Source organism: Geotrypetes seraphini, chromosome 8 (genome assembly GCF_902459505.1).
Source record: "Geotrypetes seraphini chromosome 8, aGeoSer1.1, whole genome shotgun sequence".
In the NCBI taxonomy this organism is placed as follows: Eukaryota; Metazoa; Chordata; class Amphibia; order Gymnophiona; family Dermophiidae; genus Geotrypetes; species Geotrypetes seraphini.
Genome location: NC_047091.1, coordinates 156,442,472 through 156,463,648, shown reverse-complemented (window position 1 = coordinate 156,463,648; position 21,177 = coordinate 156,442,472). Strand labels below are relative to the sequence as shown.

The following is a 21,177-nucleotide window of genomic DNA, read 5'->3' as shown; positions in this document are numbered from 1 at the left end:
TTTTACATGAGGGGGGGGGGGGGTGTCAAAAAATGATGGGCCCCGGGTGCCACATACCCTAGGTACGCCACTGCGCCAAACTATGCAACATAGTAGGCAAAAGCACTATAGACAAAAGCACAGTGCCCGACAAAAGCTCAATGCCCGACAGTATGATGCAAGACCTACTCCTACTGGAGCATTGGTCAAAGACTTGGCAACTAAGTTTCAATGCCAAAAAATGCAAGGTCATGCACCTAGGCAGCAAAATTCCATGCAGGACTTACACCCTAAATGGTGAGATCCTAGCAAGGACTGTAGCAGAACGTGACTTGGGAGTGATCATTAGCGAAGACATGAAGACTGCCAATCAAGTGGAGAAAGCTTCATCCAAGACTAGACAAATCATGTTTCATCAGCTGTAAGCCTGAGGTCATAATGCCTTTGTACAGATCCATGGTGAGACCCCATCTGGAATACTGTGTACAATTCTGGAGGCCACATTACCAAAAGGATGTGCAGAGAGTTGAGTCGGTTCAGCGAATGGCCACCAGGATGGTCTCAGGACTCAAGGATCTCCCGTATAAGGAACGGCTGGGTAAGTTGCAGCTATACTCACTCGAGGAATGCAGAGAGAGGGGAGACGTTCAAATATGTCACGGGCCGTATCGAGGTGGAAGAAGACATCTGGACCCACGGCAACAAGAGGGCATCCGTTGAAAATCAGGGGTGGGAAATTTCAAGGCGACACCAGAAAATATTTCTTTACTGAAAGGGTGGTTGACCACTGAAATAATCTTCCACTACAGGTAATCGAGGCCAGCAGTGTGCCAGATTTTAAGAAAAGATGGGATTGGCATGTGGGATCTCTTCATGGAGGAAGTTAGGGGGTGGGTTAGTGGGTGGGTCACTAGTGTGGGCAAACTAGATGGGTCGTGGCCCTTTCTTGCCGCCATTTTCTATGTTTCTATCTTTATATTTTGCACAGTATTAGGGGACATATGTAACAGTTTCTGTGGTGTTGCATTGTATGCAGAGTCTGGCTTCTTGGCAGTTCAGTTTAACTTTTGTCTACATATTTCTATTTTTAGTTTGTTGACATATTGGGCAAGGGTGTATCTGTGTTCTCTGTGTATGAAAAGGTCATGATTTTCTGTTAGCATTGACTGAAGGATCGATCTGTGTTAAACTGTCTTGTTTAGTTTTAAATGGGTGCATCCATATTTTAGTGTTCACTGCAGTGTTTAAGATGCTGCCTTTTCATTGTGTGACTCCTATATTATTACAAAAAAAATATAGAGAAGGAGGGGTGTTAAAAAATGATCGGCCCCCAGATGTCAAATATACTAGGTATGTTACTGGTCCAGTATGTGGCAAGATGGATTGCGATAAGCTGGAGTTAGCTTGCACTGCGACTCCAGCAGTGGGGCTGATACTGGGCAGACTTCTACTGCCTGTACAAGTCCTGGTGCAGCTCTGGAGTCTGGATCAGGAGCAAGAATGCACATTTTTACCACATTCATACAGTCAGAGTACAGGTCTTCGCTGTCTCAGGGGAAAACATAGTGGAACTTATTAAGTTAAATGAATAATTACAGGATTGATGGTTTTTTAACATTTCCTCAAAAATGTGACTTTGGCAGACTGGATTGAACTACACGGGTCTTTATCTGTAATCATTTACTATGTTACTATGGCCTCCTTTTACAAAGGCGCACGTTAAATTTCCGAGCGCGCGGTAAGATTGTGCGTGCGCTAAAACCCTAGCGCACCTTCGTAAAAGGAGCCCTATGTAAATTTATAGTTCATAGCTAGACCAGCGCTTTATAATTAAACACATCGTAATTCTTTCTATCTATACAGAGCAGCAGGTGCCTACTCATCTGGCAGCTAAGAAAACATTAACCTAGTCAACGCTTCAGCTCTAAATAATAACTTGGTCTTCTCCGTGAGCAAAAAACATTCTATAACCAAGCAGCACCATAATACCAGAGCAGACCCATTTCTACATTTTGCGCGCCACTATTACACACTGAGCCTGAACCGTGACCACTCACACCCACGACCTCGCCGCGCGCCGTTTTTTCACAGCCTCGCCCGGCCGCACCTGCCTTCCCCTTTCGCTTTCCGTCGCTTTGAGCCCTTGCGGCCCCCGTACTTGTAGTATCGGGCTGTTCCGGGCTTGTGTGGAAGGACTCGCGGCAGGGGGAAGATGTCCGAGGCCGGGAGGGCGGCTGTGACCGTGAGCGACGTGCAGAAGCTGATGAAGAAAAAGGACGAGCTGGAGGCGCAAATTAAAGCTTACTACGATGTGCTGGAGGATGTGAGTGCCCTGGTGCCAGGCTGCGGGAGCTGAAGAACAGCGGGTTTTGGGACGATCCGGACATAAAGTGGTCACACTTGACTTAGGAGGGATTCGAAGCTCATGGACCATAGTATAAGAGCCAACGTTTCAAAATGATGGGGGGTGGGTGCTAAACTATTCTAGCTATAGTGAATAAATTCGCTTATTACCATTAGTACTAAAGCGTTCTCTGCACAGAGGAGCTAGAACCTATGGAATAGCCACCCACCATTTTTCAGTGTCACCAGAATTTGCAAGAAGTTTATCAGCACGTCTCTTTGCACGTTCTTCTGTGAGATACACACAGTAACGGTAGATGATGGCAGAAAAAGACCCTAACGGTCCAGGCTGCCTAACAAGGTGACCAGAGCCTCGCCACTCCGTGTAGGCCCAGGTCACCATGTTTAAATGCTGGTTGTGAAGTCACTATCATGCCTAACATAATGGGGATGATACGTGGTGTATTGCTGACATTATTCAAGATGCCTTCCCCTCTCATCTACGTTGCACAGTGCTCCCGCTCGCAGTATGTGACACTAAAATCGATCCTTCACCTGTCTCTCGCCACGTGCAGGACACAGACTAGAAGTCCGGCATCTGCATCTGTTCCCCAAGTTAGATTTGGCCACTCTTTGGCTTTCACCATTTGTGGGAAGTCTGACATCAGCCTCAGTTCATAGAAACATGATGGCAGATAAAGGCCAAATGGCCCATCGAGTCTGCCCATCCAAAGTAACCATTATCTCTTTCTCTCTCTGAGAGATCCCACGTGCCTATCCCACTGAGTTTATTTATGAGCCAACTGTGTTAGAAGCCTTACTGAAATCCAAGTAGAATACATCTAGCTCACATCCATTATCCAATTTTTTGGTCACCCAGTCAAAGAAATTGATCAGATTCATTTAGCATTATTTTCCTTTGGTGAATACCAAAAAGTCCAACAGGGCAGACAACCCACGGGTATAAAACAGTACAAAAGGAAGTGGGAACGGACAATGAGCACTCCACTGAAGAACACTGATGTAAAACCAACTTGTTTATTTCATAAAAGGACACAAGCAGAAGCTGTGGACCCGACACAGCACTGTGTTTCAGCGTCTGAGGAACGCCTGCATCAGGGGTCACTCGGTCCAACTAACATGCCAGATTAACCAAAAACACTGAAAAGCTATGGAAGCATTTTCAAAAAGTGTTTTTGATTAATCTGGCATGTTTGTTGGACCGAGTGACTCTGATGCAGGCGTCAAACACAGTGCTGTGTCGGGTCCACAGCTTCTGCTTGTGTCCTTTTATGAAATAAACAAGTTGGTTTTACATCAGTGTTCTTCAGTGGAGTGCTCATTGTCCATTCCCACTTCCTTTTATACTACTTTCCTTTGGTGAAGGCATGTTGCCTCAGATCTTGTAACTCTTGGATTTAGCCTTTCCTTGAGCAGTGCCTCCATTACCTTTCTAACCACTGAAGTAAGGCTTACCAGTCTATAGTTTCCTGCTTCTCTGTCTCTGCTTTTGTGAAGAGGGACCACATCCTCTCTTCTCCAATCTTGTGGAATCTCCTCCATCTCTAAGGATTTATTATACGAATCTCTAAGAGGACCTACCAGAACCCCTCAGCTCTCTCAAGATTCTAGGATGGATCCCATCTGGCCCCATTGCTTTGTCCACTGTCAGTTTTTCAGGTTCATAAATGCTCTCTTCTGTAAATGGTGTAATATCAACTTCAATTTCAGATGCACTTTTAACAGCCAATGGAGGTCCTACTCTCAGATTTTCCTTGTTGAAGACAGAATAGAAGTATTTGTTAAGCATCTCATCTTTTTCCTCATCACAGTTCATGTAGTGGTTCATAATATCTTTCAGTCTCACAATTCCATTTCTAGCCTTCAGTCTTTCACTAATATATCAGAAAAAAATCTTTTCACCCTTTATGTTTTTAGCCATTTTCTCTTCTGCCATAGCCTTTACCAGCTGTATTTATCTCTTCACTTTTTTCAGTTTTATTTGATAATCTCTTCTGTATCCCTTGTCTTATGTACTGTCAGCTATTTTTTGGGTGAACTATATTGGTTTCCTTTTTCTCTTGTTAACCTTTCGTACATAAACATCTGTTGCTGATTTTATAGCTCCCTTCAGTTTGAACCACAGATCCTCCTCTGCTCCTATGTCCTCCCAACCCATCAGCTCTTTCTTCAGTTACATCCCATTTTTAAAAAGTCTGCATGCTTAAAATCCAGGATTGTGGTTTTTAAGCATGTTGATGTTTAGATTTTCATGTTGGTGACAGGACATTTGGCATTTTGTTCTTTTACATTATTTGTCATCATTTTCTACAAAAACATAGAAAAGGATGGCAGATAAAGGCTATATGACTTATCCAGTTTGCCTATCCATACCAACTAGCAGTAGTCTATTAAGGGGTTGGGGCACCACCCAACATCAATGATGTGGCTGGCAGAGATCCTCAAGACTCCCAGCATCTCTTCTCTCCTCTCTCCCCCTTCCTGGTATCTCTTAAATCCTTCTAGTCTTCACCAGCAGGGAAGCAGGGACTCCTACCCACTGCTTATACTGGCCCCGAGCCCTCCCTCTGACGTAGCTTCCTGTTTGCGGGACCAGGAAATTATTTCAGAGGGAAGGCTTGAGCTGGTGTGAGCAGCGGGTAAGAATCCCTGCTCGCTGCTGGTGAAGGACAGAAGGATTAGGTCCACAGCAGATTTCAAGCTCTGTAAAATAAGTTTATTTTATGGCGACATGGTGGGTGGGAGGTAAGTGATTCATAAAAATCATTTAAATTCTTCCAGGTTCTCACCATGATCACAAATATGTAGTTTCTTGAAGTTCATCTAAGATTGAATGGAGAAAGTGGTAGACAAAGTAAATCATAAGTTTATTGCATGCTATAAGCAAAGAATCTCAGCTTCTAGCATGACAAGCAACATCTCTATGGAATATGAGATGTCTCGGGAAAAAGATATGCCCATTCTTTAAAGATCATTATCTTGCTGTGAATAGTGACAGCACAGTTCATTCCAACTTCCTGTTTCTTAACACTATCATGCAGAGCAACACAGAAAATATATTCTAATCTGAATTTCTGTATTGCACCTTTCCAGTACAGGTTCTAGGAAATTTACAAGTTAGGAGGTCCATAAGGAAGTTAGGGGAAAAGTGGTTACATCACATCAAAGAATGTCCGATACTATGGGTTCTTTTTACGAAGGTGCATTAGGGCCTTAATGCGTGGAATAGCGCGCACTAGCCGCTACCGCCTCCTCTTGAGCAGACAATAGTTTTTCAGCTAGCGTGTACTAATCTGGTGCGTGCGCTAAAAACTCTAGCGCACTTTCATAAAATGAGCCCTATGTTTATGTTTTATTGAAAGCTTCTATACCACTACTACTAATGACTGGGGAGTCAATTCAGAGCGGTTTACATGAACTTTTATAATGGTGTTACAATACAGAGTTAGCATTTTTTGATATGGTTTTCAATACAGACACATTTATACCATAATCAATCATCCTATGTTGTGTTCCTAATGGGGACAAGCCAGCTTTCTCCTCTATGTTGCCTGCTTTATTGGTTAAAGTAGTCTGTGAAGAGGATGGCTTTATTCCTTTCTTGAACTTTCCGGTGTCCTTTTCTAGTTTTAATTTCTTCATCTTGGCGCCATCACTGAGAACATTTTTGTCCTAACGCTTTTGTATTTGATGTCTCTGAAGGAGGATATTTCCAACAGGTATTCTTTGCTTGAGCGCTCTAGTTTTAATTTCAGGACGGCTGTGCAGTTAATGCAATGCAGTGTTTCAGTAACTTGTCATGCAGCAGGGCTTTTATTGTGGGGACAGTTATAAGCTTGGCTTTGTGCATTTGTGCTTAGCATTTGGTCGTACCCAGAAAGGACAATTTTAAAAGCAGTGTATTAATTCACACAAAAGGGGTTTTATAAAGTTGCCTATGAGATATGCACTCATAAAGTTATATGTATACAGCCTGTAAACTGATTGGAGGTGTTTCCATGGGCAGGTTAAGGAGGGGTTTGAATTGATGCACAGACCTTTGGTAATACATGCATATGTGCATAAGTTAATATAGATAATTTGTGTGCCAAATGGCAGATGTAAATTTTAACTGCCTAAATTTCCAGGGGTAATTTTCAAAATGAAAATACTTACATGCTTTTATTTTGTAAATTTGCTAAAGTATATGTGTACTTATGTATGTACAGTTATAAATTTACCCCCTGGTGGCTAAGACTGAGAGGGACTTATATTAAGGAGGCTGTTTCGGTCAGAGAGGGGTGTTCTTTGGAATAAAATCTGTGTGCACTTATATGTACATGCACAGTCTCTTGCATTGTAAATCTGCATTGTTTTTCGCTGTATAAACACCTATGCTGAATATGTACAGTCCCCTGCATTGTAAACTGCTCCCAACTTCATAGTACATTCCCTTGCATTGTATCTTCGCTGTGTATGTACAGTCTCTTACATTGTAAACCGCTCTGAACTGTTTGTGGTATTGTGGTATACAAAAATAAAGTTATTATTATTATATATTTATCAGCTAATGTGAACTTGTTCTCCTTTTACAGCAAAAAGGAGTTGGAATGGATGGGCCATTGGTTGATATTGAAGGATATCCACGTGCAGATATTGATCTATATCAAGTTCGTACTGCCAGGCATAGCATTGTTTGTAAGTAATTCTGTGAGACCTCTTTTGAAGTGGTGCAGGTATGTGAGAGAGATGTTAAGAACAGATGCTGCACCATGCAACCACAAATCAATAAAACAATACAGAAATCATTCGCAGTTATGAGAAACTTAAGACAAGTTTGAAAATTCTTCGATAGAGCACAATTCCAGCTCTTAGTGCAATCCCTAGTCCTAGGTCTTTTAGACTATCACAACATTCCCTACCTCCCCTGCCCAGCCACAATGATAAAACAATTACAAACAATCCAAAACATAGCACTGAGACTTATCTTTTCATTGAGGAAACATAACCACATCACAGAGGCATACTCAGCTCACACTGGCTTCCAATTCCGGCAAGAATACTAGCCTATTATTTAAAGCCATGATAGTGACAGCCCCACCTACCTGAACAACCGCCTCATCCAAACTACATCAACTAGACATAGGAAAACCCACTCTCCATTCACGCACCCTCCTATCAAAGAAGTCAAACTGAAAACACTACATGATGGCCTCCTAGCCACACAAGCAGCAAAACTCGACAACCCCAGACTACAAAACATTCAGAAAAGAAATAAAGACCCTACTTTTCAAGAAATCCATGCAAACGACTTAATATCGCTAGCTCTTTCCCACTCCCAATACCACTTCCCGGTTCCCCAAAGCAACCTCATCCACTCTTTATCTCCTCTAGAAATTACCAGATATCTCCTTCTTGTAATACTGCTAGTTGTAATTCTTTTGTAATCCGCCTTGAACCGCAAGGCAATGGCGGAATAGAAATCTCTAATGTAATGTAACTAAGGGCCAGAGTCTATAAACGGTATCTAGCGGCGTCTACATTGTAATATCACTAATACTAGGTATATTGGACTACTGCAACATCCTCTTCCTTCCTTGCCCTGTAACCACGATTAAACAACTCCAAACAATCCAAAATACAGCTTTGAGACTCATCTACTCATTGAGAAAACACGACCACATCACTGAAGCCTTCATCAACTCACATTGGCTTCCAATCCAAGAAAGAATCCAATTCAAATTCTACTGCATACTATTTAAAACCCTACACGGAGACAGCCCATCATACTTGAATAATCGCCTCATCCAAGCACCCACTACCAGACACAGAAAAACACACTCCCCATTCATACCCCCCCCAATCAAAGAAGTAAAAAGAACAAAACTACACGACGGCCTCCTAGCCACTCAAGCCGCAAGGCTGGACAACCAGATCTCCAACCTTCTGATGACCACTCCAGACTATAGGACGTTCAGAAAAGAAATAAAAACCACACTTTTCAAGAAATTCCTGAAGCAGCATTAACATCACGACCTCTTAGTAACTCTAAAACCGACATCTGATCTACCCATTACTGCACTAACAACAACAAAAGAACCTCCACTATGACCAACTATTAATTCTCTTACAAACCACCTCACCCTCAACAACCCGTTAATGTTTATAAAATCTACAACTTACCTATCTAGCCAATCAATGTAACTCTGTATTTCTAAATTAACCTTTTGTAATCCGCCTTGAACCGCAAGGTAATGGCGGAATAGAAATCCCTAATGTAATGTAATGTAATGCCACTCTTTGCGGTTCTCAATCAACCATTAGGCCCCATTTATAGAACCCTGCCTAGTAGCGCCTAGGCGTGCTTATGCATTCTGGAGGTAGCGCCGGCATATTAGGCTAGGTTTTACCAGTGCCTAACTTGGATGCCTAGCAACTAAGTCAGCCACGCCTATTCTTCAGCCCTAGCCATGCTTGCTTTCAGGTAGGTGCTGCAAGGAATGCTGTGCCTAACTTTTAAAGTTGTTTTAATTATTCAAGTAACTTCAATGGCGCAGTCCATTATCACACCATTTAAGCTAATTGATTTAATTTAGGTTAGGCATCGTTAGGCAGCCTCAATTAGGACACCTAGCAGCGCCTAACTAAGGGCTGGATTCACTAACCTGCCCGATCAGGCCCAATCCGAGCCCGACCCAGGCAGGTCCAACGAATTCACGAAAGTAAAATATGCAGATGGGGGTAATCAGAGGAACGCCCCCATCTGCCTGCATGGATCGCGCATGTGCAGACCATCTGTAGATGGTCTGCGCATGCCCATCGGAGCCGCAAATTTTTTAAATTTTTTTTTAGTAGTTTTGAGCCCTGCGAGCCCGTGGTTTTAACCCGCTTTAAACCTGTGGGTTAAAACCACGGGCTCGCAGGGCGGGGAAGGGCAGTGCAGGGCAGCAGGACTTCAAGGCAGAGAGTAGGAGATTCAGAGTGGTGCAGAGTGGCAGGACTTCGGGGAGATTCGGGACATTGCAGGACGGCAGGACTTCGGGGCAGAGAGCAGGAGATTTGTGTTTGAGTTGGGGCAGAGAGCAGGATATGCAGTCAGAAACCACCCCAGCAGTCGCTTTTGGAGTTGATCAGCCAGCCCAGTCAGATCTGAAACTTTCTTTTGTGAATCGTGTCCCTGCCTACTTTGCATGCGTTTCTCCTCATTTGCATGCACGGATTCGAAGCGGATCGCAGGAGAATATTGCAGGAGGGAAATCTGGTCGCTAAGGGCTCGCAAAACGATCGATACATGATCGGTTTACTTAGTGAATCTAGCCCTAAGGCACCATTTTTAGAATCTGGCCCTAAGTGTTTTCTCCTATAGACAAGAAGGAGGTTGTTCTGTAACTGGGCACCTCCATATCTATGCCCTGAAGCTGTGCTAAAGGATTCTATTCTAAAACAGAACCTAGTAGGCACCCAAGTTCCTTTACAGAGTACAAGCATAACCTGGTATCGTTGCACCTAACTTTGGCACTTACAGTTACACCAGCCATAGAGCTGGCATAAATGGTAGCATCTTTTTGCAACATAGAATCATGTAGCTGTATTTTGTAAGTTAATGCATGTAAGTGGGAGCCCTGAGCATGTTCCACCTGGTGTATGCCTCCCCTTGCAAATTTGCACCTTGCAAGTTAAGTGAGTGTGTGGTACAGTGGTTAAAGCTACAACCTCAACACCCTGAGGTTGTGGGTTCAAACCTACGCTGCTCCTTGTGACCCTGGGCAAGTCACTTAATCCCCCCACTGTCTCCAGTTGCATTATCTAGATTATGAGTCTGCCGGGACAGACAGGGAAAAACGCTTGAATACCCGAATAAATTCATGTAAACAGTTTTGAGCTCCCCTGGGAGAACAGTATAGAAAATTGAGTAAATAAATAATAAATAAAATTATAGAATTGCCCTTCCTTGATCTGGTTCCTTTAAGCATATTTCCCCATAGACAAGGAATAGGGGAGGGCTTTAATGAATTGAATCCAAATACTCCTTTCCATTTCCTGGATTGGTTTGTTTATATTATGAATATACTGTGAACTGTTACAGCTTTTCTCTGTGCATGGTGTCGTTCACATGTTTGTTTTTCTTGTAGGCTTGCAAAATGATCACAAGTCAATAATGAAGGAAATAGAAGAGGCCCTTCATCAGCTGCACGCCCGTGAGAAAGAGAAACGAGAAAAGGATGAGGCAGAGGCTCGAGCGGAGGCAAAGACCTGGGCTGAAAACCTGCCAAGTGCCTTTGCTAAAGTGGATGCTGTCATTGCCGGTTCTCCTGCAAGCATGTCAGTAAGTGTTTCACAGGAATTAGAGAGTCGTCTGTTTCTGCAGAAAGTCGTTGCTGTTCTCTTGGAATCCCTGAAAATTCTCCAGCCTCCAATCTAATTGGATATTAATTGCATCACTGGTTTTATGCTGTATTACAAATTTGTTCTGGGAGAATATTTAAAAACTAGTCTTTAAGCCCGTTCCATTAACGGCTGCTAGAATAGATGTGTGTGTCTGTCTTTCTTTCTCTCTCTCTCTTTGGCCGCTGTCTGTCTTTTTTTATTTGTCTCTCTGTCCTTGGACGCTATCTGTCTTCCTTTCTGTGTCTCTCTCTCCTTGGACGCTGTCTGTCTGTCTGTCTTCCTTTCTGTCTGTCTCTCTGGACCCCTGTCTGTCATTCTTGCTGTCTGTGTCTCTCCCTGGCCCCGTGCCTGCCTATATTTCTCTGTTGTGCCATGCCTGCCTGCTCCGTGGCCCCCTTCTGTTTCCCCCCTCCCACAGCAAAGCATGATTGCTGTCTGCCCCCCAGCACACCTCTACCCCCAAAGCAGCCCCTTTCCCTCTCCCCCTGGCCTCCTGCCTGCCTGAACTCCCAAACCAACGTTCTTACCCTCCCTCCATCCTGGCTTCCTGGTCTCTTCTGGCCCAGCGACACAAACCGCTGCCGCCACCGCTGCTGCTTTTCGTTCGCGTCTGCCCTCCTCTTCAAAGCAGCCTGCTGAGGATCACTGGCTGGCTGTAGCGAACCTCGCAGGCCGCTCTCCACCTTGGTAGCATGTTCTCTCCGACGCGATTCCGCCCCCTCCTCTGATGTATGGAATCGCATCAGAGGGAACGTGCTACCGAGGTTCGCTACAGCCAGTCGGCGATCTTCAGCAGGCTGCTTTGAAGAGGAGGGCAGACATGAACGAAGAGCAGCAGTGGCAGCAGCGGGCTTTAGAGTGAGTGAGGGCGGGAGGGGGAGTCGCCGGCATGTTCTTCTTGCATCCGTGGTCGCCAGACTCTGCATACGCAGTAGCGTTCTTCTGGCACGGAGTTACAGATCATGGAACACGAAGTTTGAAGTGCGCATGCGCGATTAGGGTTTTATTATAATAGATTTGTAGCTTGCATATTCAACAATGCTAAAAGTGCGTCCTCGGCAAAGCGCATCTGTTGTTAATCCCCAGAAAGGGACACAGGAGCGCCAGCAAGGGCCTTTTGGGTATCCTGGTCAGGGCTTTGCTCTAGAATTTATTAGTATTATGTACAAAGAGTGCTTGAATTACAGTGGCCGCATTGACTATTCGAGGGTCGCGGTGGTGGTAGCGCCAGGGGTTCTCCACCCTAAGAGCGCAGCTTCCCCACAGCAGAGCCATGCGCAAGATACGAGGGGTGCAGTCAGAAGAGGAATGGGATGAAGTGGATTTGGTATCTCTGTCTTTACTTTCCCAGTCTGGGTCCTCAGTAGTAGGAGATTTGGCATCGAGCCTGAGAGGATCAAGTCCCGACCATCTGGCAGCCCTGGATCTTGGAGAGGACCCAAGTGTGCGCAGGCTGCTTAAGCCCTCCCTGCTTTTGGAAATAATTACCGAGTCTCAATAAGAATTAAAGATAGAACCTCCTCTTCTACTCAGTGTTTACTTATGAGCAGCACTAAGGCTCAGACCACATGCTTTCCCTCCCATCTGGACATTACTAAGATGTTGAAAAACCATTGGGAGGACTTAGAGGGGCCCCTTCGGGTGGCCAAGGCAATGACAAAACTTTACCTGATGGACGCTGATTTTCATCAGCTGTTTCTTCCACCGAAGGTGGATTCCCTGGTGGCGCAGGTTACCAAGCATACCTCTCTTTCCAGCAATGGGGGAGTGGTGTTGAAAGATACACATGATCGCAAGCTAGGTTTTGTCCTTAAGAAGCAATTTAAGGCCACAGCATTGGGGTTGAAGGTAACCGCAGCAGCATCGTACATTGCACGTATTTGCCACTCAAGGTTACGTCGCCCTCCGGTGACGCAAATCCCCATTTCCTTTTGTTGGGAGTGGATTATGTGGAAGATGCTCTATATGATCTGTTCAGAGTCCTGAGCAAAGTCTTTGCATATGCTATTTCCACCTGTAGAATACTTGGGATCAGACAGTGGGTGGGAGTTTCTTCCTCTAAGGCTACTCTGAGCAAATTGCCTTTTAAAGGTCAGTTGCTCTTTGGTAAGGGTCTTGACAATCTCATGACCTTTGTGTAGGATCATAGGCTAAAGTCATTACTATGCAGCAGGCCAAGGGCCCCTAGGGGGTCAGGTCGAGGTAATTTTCATGGCTCTAGGTACTCTGCATCGCTCAATGGTGCGACCTCACCTGGAGTATTGCGTTCTGGTCTCCTTATCTCAAGAAACATATAGCAGCACTAGAAAAGGTTCAAAGAAGAGCGACCAAGATGATAAAGGGGATGGAACTTCTCTCATATGAGGAAAGACTAAAAAGGTTAGGGCTCTTCAGCTTGGAAAAGAGACGGCTGAGGGGAGATATGATTTAGTGGAGTAGAACGGGTACAAATGGATCAATTTTTCACTCCGTCAAAAATAACAAAGACTAGGGGAACACTTGATGAAGTTACAGGGAAATACTTTTAAAACCAATAGGAGGAAATATTTTTTTGACTCATAGAATAGTTAAGCTCTGGAACGCATTGCCAGAGGTTGTAGTAAGAGTGGATAGTGTAGCTGGTTTTAAGAAGGGTTTAGTCAATTTCCTGGAAGAAAAGTCTATAGTCTCTTATTGAGAAAGACATGGGGCAAGCTGCTGTTTGCACTGGATCAGTAGCATGGAATGTTGCTACTGCTTGGGTTTTGGCCAGGTACTAGTGACCTGGATTTGCCACTGTTGTGATATAAGCAGAACAGACTTGTTTCTCAGGAAGAGTCCCCATACTCCTCCCTGTTGTTATTCTTCTTCTCTAGGGCTGACCATCTGCTTTGATACAAAATGAGGAATTATAGGAAAGCCCAGAGTGAGGGGAGGCGGAGCAGAAAAATGTAAATCAGGCTCTCTACACCAGATCTCGTGATCAGAGGTACACAAACCACAGGTTCAAGACTGATTTACTAGAAAAATTATCACCTAATCTTCCCTTACAGAGATGTGAAGACTCGGATTTGATTTTCCAAAGAATACATCTGGAAAAATTGGAAGCATTTCCATTTCTAGTTTTGGAGAATATAAAGAAAGAAAGATTTTTTTTTCTAAGTTTTCTTTGTGGATCTTCACATCCCTAGTTTTCAGCCCTCTTGCTATTTTGATATCTGAAGCAATTGGATAGCTTTACCTTGGAATGAAATTGGAAAACACTGGGTAAATGGGTGAAGCGGAGAGAAAGAGCGGAGTGAGTTCTGCCAACTGAAAATGCTAGTGAGGTTGCCACATAGTGCCACAAGCTAGAGCAGAATGTCTATGATCAAATCCAGTTTTATTTCACTTCCTTATCACTTCCAGTTGAGTTCACTTACCTGCAGGCAGTCTACAGAGAGAGCTTTCAGTGAGCCAAAGAAATGGAGAAAAGAAAACAAGAACAAGGCAAAAGATATTTGGGTGACTTTTAAAAAACACTGATAAAAAGATTTTCAAATAAATAAAACTTAGGCTGAAGTTTGGGATTTTGAGTGATGTTTACTGCTGTGCACTCAACACTTAAGCTGTATTATCTACCGCAGGAGTTAAAATCATTATGATTAAGAAAAATCTATTTCCAAAAATCGGACAAAAGAGTTAGGGAATAAAACAACAGGCAAGCTAGATGCAATATTATATTTTTTAGTTATTTGATTTGTTCATAATGTTTAAATAAAAAGCCTTTGTGGACTTTGCTTGTATTTATACTGAAGGTAAGAATATGAGCCCAGCATCCTGGGTCCAACAGTGGCCATTGCAGATTAACATGGAAGTGCTGGGAAGATTGAGTGGGGAGATTCATTCCATGTCACTTAATCCTACATCTGAGAGTGCCGAATCCTCCAGAAACTTTGGGCCTGATATTAAATCTGGAGGTGATCAGCATTTTGCTGTCTTCTCTGGCATCATACCTGGAAATTTAGTTCTGGGCCACATCCAGTCTCCAGCATTGAATTTCCAGATACGGTATATGGAGCTGGTGAAAACCATAACTGGTTAAGTGTGATATTCAGCACTTAAGTGGCTATGAAGAACTGCATAAAGATAGGACTGAGTTTTATGCAGCTATAAGAACATAAGAGTTACCTCCGCTGGGTCAGACCAGAGGTCCATCGCGCCCAGCAGCCCGCACCCGCGGCGGCCCATCAGGTCCATGACCTGTTAAGTGTCCCTGTCTTTCCTGTACCTATCTCTATGTCTATCTGTCCCTGCCTTCCCTATACCTATCTCTATGTCTATCTGTACCCCTCAATCCCCTTATCCTGTAGGTTTTTATCCAAACCTTCTTTGAACCCCTGTAGCGTGCCCTGCCCTACCACAGCCTCCGGGAGCGCGTTCCATGTGTCCACCACCCTCTGAGTAAAGAAGAACTTCCTAGCATTTGTTCTAAACCTGTCCCCTTTCAATTTCTCTGTTTAGCTATGTTTAGCTAGTTACAGTAAGTTCTGACTCCATCCCCAGAATGCCCTCCCAAATAGCCGGTCTTCAGCTTGGGTGCTCACCGTCATTTTCAGCAACACTATTCAGTTTAATGCCACTGAAAATGCATAGTTGGCCCCAGATAAGAGGTTTAAATGGCCAGGAGTCTCTCCTGGCCATTTAAATCATTTGGAATATCAAGCCCTTTGTACTGTATAACATAGTTTTAAATCTGGCTGTATGGCTACTCTTGACCACACCTGGCTATTTATTGCACAGCTTAGTGACTAAAAAAAATTAGTTTTAAATGTGCTATTATTTTATTTCATGAAATGTTTACTAGTATTGATTGAAAGCATAAAAAAATCAGTTTTTATCACTTGTTTCAAACCTGCTGTATTTTATTATCTTCTATTATATATCATCTGAAGAATAGATTAAATACGGTAATAGGGCTGGCGTGTTCTTTCTCTTCTAGCCTTTGTCTTTTGGGGCTTTTTTTGTGCAGCAGTCACTTACTGTACTTGTAGTATTCTCTGCTTTTTCTGCCTTTGCCGTAGCAAGCTAAGAGCTGCCTTTACTGTAGCTGTTTTCTGAACATACAACAGATTGTCTGTCTCCTGGGATTATTCAATCTGTAATACCAGGAACTGCAGTTAGAATGTTATCCTGCCATGCCTCTTCTCTGCCATTTGTAGGAGAATTTCCATGTGGTTTTCATCAAGACTGTTCTGCTGGTTTTCATAGAAATTTGCTTCAGTGCTGGGTAGCATAAAAAGAATTCAGGTTCCTGGAATTTTCACTTTGTTTTATGTCTTTGGTCACAAGGATGCTCGTGCAGATGTTTGAAGCAGAACAGGAAATGAGGCACTGCAGAAGGTGTAGGAATGTCCAGAAGATCCTAGAGTCAGAACTTGAACCCGTGATGCTCTAGATCAGGGGTGCCCACACATTTTGGGCTTGCGAGCTACTTTTAAAATGACCAAGTCAAAATGATCTACCAACAATAAAATTTTAAAAAAACACAACGCACACTGTACGCATAGAATTGTTAATTATCATTCCTATTCCGGGGGTTTTTCAAAGAGATCAAAGCAGATGACTCTATGCACTGTCACCTCAGTAACAACCATACAAAAATAGAAAAAACCCACCCCCCTCCCTTTTTACTAAACCACGATAGCAGATTTAGCGCAGGGAGCTGCGCTGAATGCCCAGCGCTGCTCTCGACGCTCATAGGCTCCCTGCGCTAAAAACCTCTATTGCGGTTTAGTAAAAGGGGACCATATTGTAAAATATAGAGAGCAGATATAAATTCAGACACATTTTGATCACTAAATTTAAAATAAAATCATTTTTCCTACCTTGTCTGGTGATTTCATGAGTCTCTGGTTGCACTTTAATCTTCTGACTGTGCATCCAATCTTTCTTCCCTTCTTTTAGCCTGTATTCTTCCTCTCCTCCTGACCTCATTCCCCCTCCCCCCAACGTTTTCTTCTTCTCTCCCTGCCCTCTCTTTCTTTCTCTCTTCATGCCCCCTTTCTTTTTTTCTGTTTCTCTTCTTTCCTTCTGTCACCCTGCCTGCCTTCTTTCTCCCTCCTTGCCCTCCCCCAAGCCACTGCCACTGCCGCTGCCATCGGATAATAGGCCCCCAAAGCCGCCCGCCGCCGGCCAAGCTCTCCTTGCTTCGGACCCACAAGCATTCCTCTCCCCGACGTCAATTTTGCCGTCGGAGAGGAAGTTCCGCTGGCCAGAACTTCCTCTCCGACGGCAGAATTGACGTCGGGGAGAGGAAGGCTGATCGGCCCAAGATCGACCTATTGGGAGAAATGCTGCCGGGTCCTGCCTTTGAGGAAACAGAAAGTAGGCAGGACCTGGCAGCAAGAAGAGCAAATCGCAAGCTTCACTGACCTGTCTCCCGCTTTAGCCCGCGAATGGGGCTCTAACATGTGCGTGCCGGCTTCCCTTCTCTCTCCCCCTCCCCCCCCCCCCCGGACATAACTTCCGGTTTCAGAGGGAAGAGAAGGGAAGATGGTACAAGCACATGTTAGCCCCCGGAGCATAAATTTTCCAAGCCGGTTTTTTTTTTTTAATGTTGAGCAGCGGAGGCAGCAGCAGAATTCAGGAGCAGGCCAGTCAGGAGGGGAAAAAAGAGAAGGGAAGAAGGGAACCCGCTCTGCGATCGACTGGGGTCGCCTGAGCGAGCGACCTGTCGATCGCGATCGACGTGTTGGGCACCCCTGCTCTAGATTCTGCATAAACATTTGCTTTTTATAGATGAGATTTTGGTAGCTGTCTTTGTTGGTATAATATTTGATCCTCAAGGTTTTCTGAAACTCCCATACTATTTTAATCTGTGTCTGCAAACCTTTCCTACTAGTGAGACTCTTAATATGGAAAGGACTGACTTCCTTACAGCCTTTATGTAGCAATGTTGGGCCCCCTAACAAAGGCAGAACTTTTGTTTCAGATTTGTTATTGGAAGTCCTAGTATCTCTCTACTACAAGTATCTAGTCAGACCTATCTTGACTTTTAAAACCAATAGGAGGAAATATTTTTTCACTCAGAGAATAGTTAAGCTCTGGATCGTGTTGCCAGAGGTTGTGGTAAAAGCGGATAGTGTAGCTGGTTTTAAAAAAGGTTTGGACAAATTCCTGAAGGAAAAGTCCATAGACTGTTATTAAGATATGGGGGAAGCCTCTGCTTGCCCTGGATCGGTAGCATGGAATGTTGCTACTCTTTGGTTTTGGCCAGGTACTAGTGACCTGAATTGGCCACCGTGAGAATGGGCTTGATGGACCATTGGTCTGACCCAGTAGGGCTATTCTTATGTTCATTAGCAATATCTAAAGGGCTTTGACAAGGTAGAGGCAAATAGAAGTGGTTGAATGAATGCACTATAAGCTAACTCTCCAATGTTTTACCCAACCTCCAAAATATCCAGCGTTCCCCTCCGTAGAATTACAAATTGTTAAACATACTCTCATATATTTCAAATGTAACAAAATGTGGCCTCAGATACACCTCCTCCATCCTTAGTTGTGTTTAATATCGGTGGGAATTCCGGTGTTTTCATTTCTCATGGGCTCACATTCTTTTTTTGCCATTATTTAAGTAAACTTTTTAAAAAACTTTATAACTTTTTTATCCACCATGCTCTTTTTAGAAGTTTCCTTGAGATTATTCTATTTAAAAGTGTTCAAATAAGTTATATACTTAGCTTATCATGCTACTGGGTTACATGATCCGACATGTTTCGCAGCAATTTGTTTTATCAAGGATCCCTCTGTAAAATATTAAAAAGAGTTTTCAATGCTTTATATCATACTAAACAAACTCAACCCAAACTCCTAATACCTTCCACCTTATCACACTAACCCCCATCAGTGCTTATCAGAGCCATTGTGTCCACCATCTTACTCAAGGTTTTTTGCAAGATGGGGGCGGCTCATTTAAGAGATCCTTTTATAGTCTTCCTCCAGTGACTAACGCCCCTCCCCCATAGAGGAACTAGATCAATGTGGCCCATTCGACCTCAGAATTTAGGCCGTTTGGAGCCACCGTACCCAATCGGTGAATCCAACCCTGCTCTTTAAAGTTTAAAACTTGTTCCATATTACCTTCCATCCCCCCCTCCACTGCTTCAATCACATGCCATTTCATATCATCAGCCTTGTGCTGCTTACGTATCCAATGGTGCTTGCTCATTCTGGGTAACTATACGAGATTTATGCTCGTTCAATCTGGTTTTCACTGTCCTACTGGTACGTCCTATATATATCAATAAACAGGGGCAAACAATTGCATATATTACCCCTGCAGTATTACAGTTGGTGTTGCTTTTTGCCTTGATGGTATATCCCTTGTTGGGAACCACCCAAGTGCTACCCTCTATAGTTTTATTGCACCATTGACATCGGCCGCAGCCGGTGTGTAGGTAAGTACCTTCCCCCCTATTACTACTCTTATTGAGATGTAGCCTTTGACCTATCGTCTTACCCCTGGTGTAAGCTACCATCGGAAATTGTTTCAGAAGGAGGTATAGATCCAGGACATGTCAGTACTTCCTCATGATCTGAATAAATTGTCCTGTGGTTGGAGAATATGGAATAACACATACTAGACTATCCTGAGCATGTCCTGGCATGTCTGGTTTTAAACTTTATTATAGAGCCCTTTTGCGGGCTGTCGCTCACGATCGCTTAGTTTGTGTTTAAAGGATCTCAAACAGTCTTGCACGCACCATTTGTGTTCCAGGCCTCTTTCAAAAGTTTCCTTCACTGCACAGTCATTTGGGTATTTTAAATATTGTGCTGTTACGCCATCAATGTCTCTTTAAATTTTTTAGTTTGTTGTTAGTTTTAAAGGTCAGTGACGCTAATGCTAATGAATGTTGTTTTGCACAGAGTAATTTTCTGATGTTCATTCCAAAACTATTTTATCTCTGTGCTGTTTTACTTTTGCTCTGTGCACAGGACCTTTAGGTATATACCAAATTTTTAAATATTATCATCCCCAAGGGTTCATCCACACGCTTTTTGTTTATCCACTTTGGCTTTCATTTTTGAATAAAATTCTTAGGTTTGTATAAAAGACATTGACTTAAGCTTGTCTACGCTTTTGGTCTTGACGATCTAATACCGCCCTCCTGCATATTTCTTTAGGTTGGCTAGTTCGTTTTTGTTCACTCCATTCACTTTTTCACAAATGAAACATCACAGCATGGCAAACTGTACATGCACCCTACACTTGTCATATGGATATCATTTCAATAATGGCACACTGATTTTTCAAATTAGTCACTATGGCACACTTATTTCTAAATTGGCTTTTGAATGACATCATTGTCCCTACCAGCTTCAGTGGTCTCACTAGAACACGATCTGTTTCACCATGCTGTGTAGCTCTTTCTCATCACATCTATATCAACTTACACATCTTCATTCATTATTAGGACCTCTGAGGAAGATGTTTCTATCAAAACATGGACTGTGTTAGGTCCACACCCGATAAAGCAAATGTAGATTTGAATTGTCATAAGAACATAAGAATAGCCTTACTGGGTCAGTCCAATGGTCCATCAAGCCCAGTAGCCCGTTCTCACAGTGGCCAATCCAGGTCACTAGTACCTGGCCAAAACCCAAAGAGAAGCAACATTAGTCGTTTTAAAATTAATCTAAAAACCTTCCTGTTTAAAGACGCTTTTACCTCCTATATGGAATAATCACAGTGCAGCAGTCCTTTATCAAAAATAGAATAAAAAAAAAATACCCCTCCTAATGTTTTTCTCCTTTTTTGTCTCCCTTTTCTTAAAATGATTAATATTGTAACCTTATCCCCTTATCCCTTTCCATCCAGTCAAGTCTGTTGATCTGTAGGTCTAACCCCTTTTTTGATTTGTTATTATCATTCTTTTGTATTTTAACGTATGTATAACTTTGGATTTTAATGTAATTCGCTTAGTATTTTATGTATAAGCGATTCATCAAATTTCGAATAAACTTGAAACTTCCATGCTACCGAATCAGGGCAAGCAGTGGCTTGACCCATGTCTTTCTCAATAATGTACTATGGACTTTTCCTCCAGGAAATTGTCCAAACCCTTCTTAAAACCAGCTACGCTATCCGCTCTTACCATAACCTCTGGCAAATGCATTCCAGAGCTTAACTATTCTCTTTGAGGGAAGAAAATATTTTCTTCTGTTGGTTTTAAAAGTATTTCCCTGTAACTTCGAGTGAATCTGAACTGTCTAATCATATGTGGATTTGAACTGTTATTGCTATTTGATGGAATAAAGCACCTAAATAAGTACATCGACTCGGCAGTTCCTTTTCGTTTTTTAGCAGAAGACCTGTGAGAAGCAAATTGCAGTAATCTAGGCAAGAGATGATGAGTGCGTGGATGAGGGTCTTAGCAGTGTGCTCCGAAAGGAAAGGCCGAATTTTAGCGACGTTGTAGAGAAAGAAAAGGCAGGTTTTGGGGG

At 43.2% G+C, this 21,177-nt stretch overlaps 2 protein-coding genes across 2 annotated transcripts in view; one reads left to right on the top strand and one right to left on the bottom strand.

The window, feature by feature from the left end:
• HPD (4-hydroxyphenylpyruvate dioxygenase) overlaps positions 1-2,138 on the bottom strand; it is a 76,707-nt gene extending 74,569 nt beyond the window's left edge. Inside the window, exon 1 of the mRNA XM_033956026.1 lies at positions 2,037-2,138. The gene's annotated coding sequence lies outside the window, so the exon portion shown is untranslated. The remainder of the gene's footprint in view (positions 1-2,036) is intronic.
• The window catches only part of PSMD9 (proteasome 26S subunit, non-ATPase 9), a 31,217-nt gene continuing 12,126 nt past the window's right edge, over positions 2,087-21,177 (top strand). Inside the window, exons 1-3 of the mRNA XM_033956027.1 lie at positions 2,087-2,302; positions 6,918-7,020; positions 10,455-10,648. Of these exons, the coding sequence (XP_033811918.1) occupies positions 2,192-2,302; positions 6,918-7,020; positions 10,455-10,648 (408 nt within the window). The 5' untranslated portion in view covers positions 2,087-2,191. The remainder of the gene's footprint in view (positions 2,303-6,917; positions 7,021-10,454; positions 10,649-21,177) is intronic.